The following is a 2,117-nucleotide window of genomic DNA, read 5'->3' as shown; positions in this document are numbered from 1 at the left end:
AATTGTGTTTTTCAGCAATAGTGTGCACCCTTCATTTACAGAGAAAAGAAGGTCAGGGAAAAATCTGTAGATGGAAAAATCTCCATACAAATTCTTTGTGCATTTTTCTTTTTTTCTACTTTTTACTTTTTGTTAGAAAATGTTTCTTTAATATTTATTCAGGTTTTTTAAGGTATCCAATATTTTGATACTTAATTTCCATGATCTAAATATTCTTAAAATTAAAAGTTTGTTATCATTTGGAAGTGTGTAGGCCTTCTTGCATTATGATTATATATTCAGTGGCATAAAATGGTCTTTAAAAGTGTGTGTGTGTGACTCTGTGTGTGTGACTCTGTGTGACTCTGTGTGTGTGTGTGAGTGTGTGTGACTCTGTGTGTGTGTGTGTGTGTGTGTGTGTGTGTGTGTGTGTGTGTGTGTGATGCTTCTCTCTCGCTGCAGAGTACGTGGATAACCTGAAGGACGAGGGCCGTGTGTGTGGCATCATCGACCGGCTGCTGCAGTATCTGGAGTCTAAAGGCAGCACAGAGGAGGTGTGTCGTGTCTTCCTGCGCAGAATCATGCACACCTACTACAAGTTCGACTACAAAGCCCACCGCCGCAGCCTGGGCCTTCAGGGAGAGACCAAGGTGAGGACCATATAGTATATATATACTAAACGTTTTTATTAACATTTTGAATTAGCTTTATTTTAATTTTTTTAGTTGTTTTATGTGTTTTTGTAATTTCTATTAGTTTTTGTTTAAGTATTACTATTTAAGTTTAAATTGTTTTTATTTTAAGGCCCCGATATATTTCAAACGAAGTTCGTTTTCGTTCTTCGTTTGGGGGCAAAAAGAAGTTCGAAAAGGCTGAGCGACAGTATACTGTTTCCGAACATTTTGACACCCCGGCGCCGCTGGAGGCATAAACATACATGTGTCGTGACGCTCGCGCGTATCCCCTAAACACAGCAACGGTGAAATGAAGAAGTGTAGGCAATCTAGGTGTGAGACGGGCCCCAATGTCAGAATATTATAGACAAAAGAATATTGATTAGCAGCAGTTCAGAGTCAAGTATCATGTTTGCAATACAGAAGAACCATTCCTTTCCCATAATCAGTCCTTTATGGGAAGTGTGAATGCCTCATAGTCTGAAAACTTCAGCATGTTGTGGAAAAAAATATTGGAGTCAGTTTGTTACTTTATTTTATTAGTGTTCATTTATTTTATTAAACTGGATAAATTATTACACATTTTTATATTTTATGTGGTGTCGTGATTTGATAAAAGCAAAGGTTTATTATTGTATGTTCTTTTGACATTTCATTTATTGTATACCTTTTAAATTATCTTATTGAAAGAACAACAACAGCAGCAGTATGGTGTAACATTTATTTGAAACACATGTATTTGGTACTTGCTACCTTACAGTATGTCTTTACTCGTTCCTTTCATTCTTTTCATGGCTTTGGAAAACTTGCATCTGATGTTTCTCTACGTTGCTTTTTGCATAACTCCGGATCATCGACACCAAACTTCGTTGCAATTTCATTCTACGAATTAAATGCTTGATTAGCAGCAGTTCAGAGTCAAGTATCATGTTTGCATTTCCATTTCCAACAATTCCATTTCCATAATCAGTCCTTTATGGGAAGTGTGAATGCCTCATAGTCTGAAAACTTCAGCATGTTGTGGAAAAAAATAAAAGAGTCAGTTTGTTACTTTATTTTATTAGTGTTCATTTATTTTATTAAACTGGATAAATTGTTACACCTTTTTATATTTTATGTGGCGTCATGGTTTACTTTTGATAAAAACAAAGGTTTATTATTGTATGTTCGTTTGGCATTTAATTTATTGTATGCACTTTAAATTCTCTTATTGAAAGAACAGCAGCAGCAGTATGGTGTAACGTTTATTTGAAACGCATGTATTTGGTACTTGCTACCTTATATCTTTACTCTTTCCTTTCATTCTTTTCATGGCTTTGGAAAACTTGCATCTAATGTTTCTCTACATCGCTTTTTGCATAACTCCGGGTCACCGACACCGTTTCGTTGCAATTTCTTTCTAGGAATTAAATGCGTTCTCTGAGTCTCTCCGCGAGCGATCGTACAGGTGCGGATATATTTGTG

At 35.9% G+C, this 2,117-nt stretch overlaps 1 protein-coding gene across 2 annotated transcripts in view; it reads left to right on the top strand.

Annotated features, from left to right (window-relative positions):
• The window catches only part of LOC107689927 (eukaryotic translation initiation factor 3 subunit C-like), a 33,261-nt gene that overhangs the window by 23,879 nt on the left and 7,265 nt on the right, over nt 1-2,117 (top strand). For both annotated transcript variants that reach the window (XM_016488111.1, XM_016488110.1), the window contains exon 13: nt 442-629. In XM_016488111.1, coding sequence (XP_016343597.1) covers nt 442-629 — 188 coding nt within the window. The remainder of the gene's footprint in view (nt 1-441; nt 630-2,117) is intronic.

This window comes from Sinocyclocheilus anshuiensis, unplaced genomic scaffold, assembly GCF_001515605.1.
Source record: "Sinocyclocheilus anshuiensis isolate Anshui unplaced genomic scaffold, SAMN03320099.WGS_v1.1 scaffold1517, whole genome shotgun sequence".
NCBI lineage: Eukaryota > Metazoa > Chordata > Actinopteri > Cypriniformes > Cyprinidae > Sinocyclocheilus > Sinocyclocheilus anshuiensis.
This window is presented reverse-complemented; position numbering and strand designations above follow the sequence as displayed.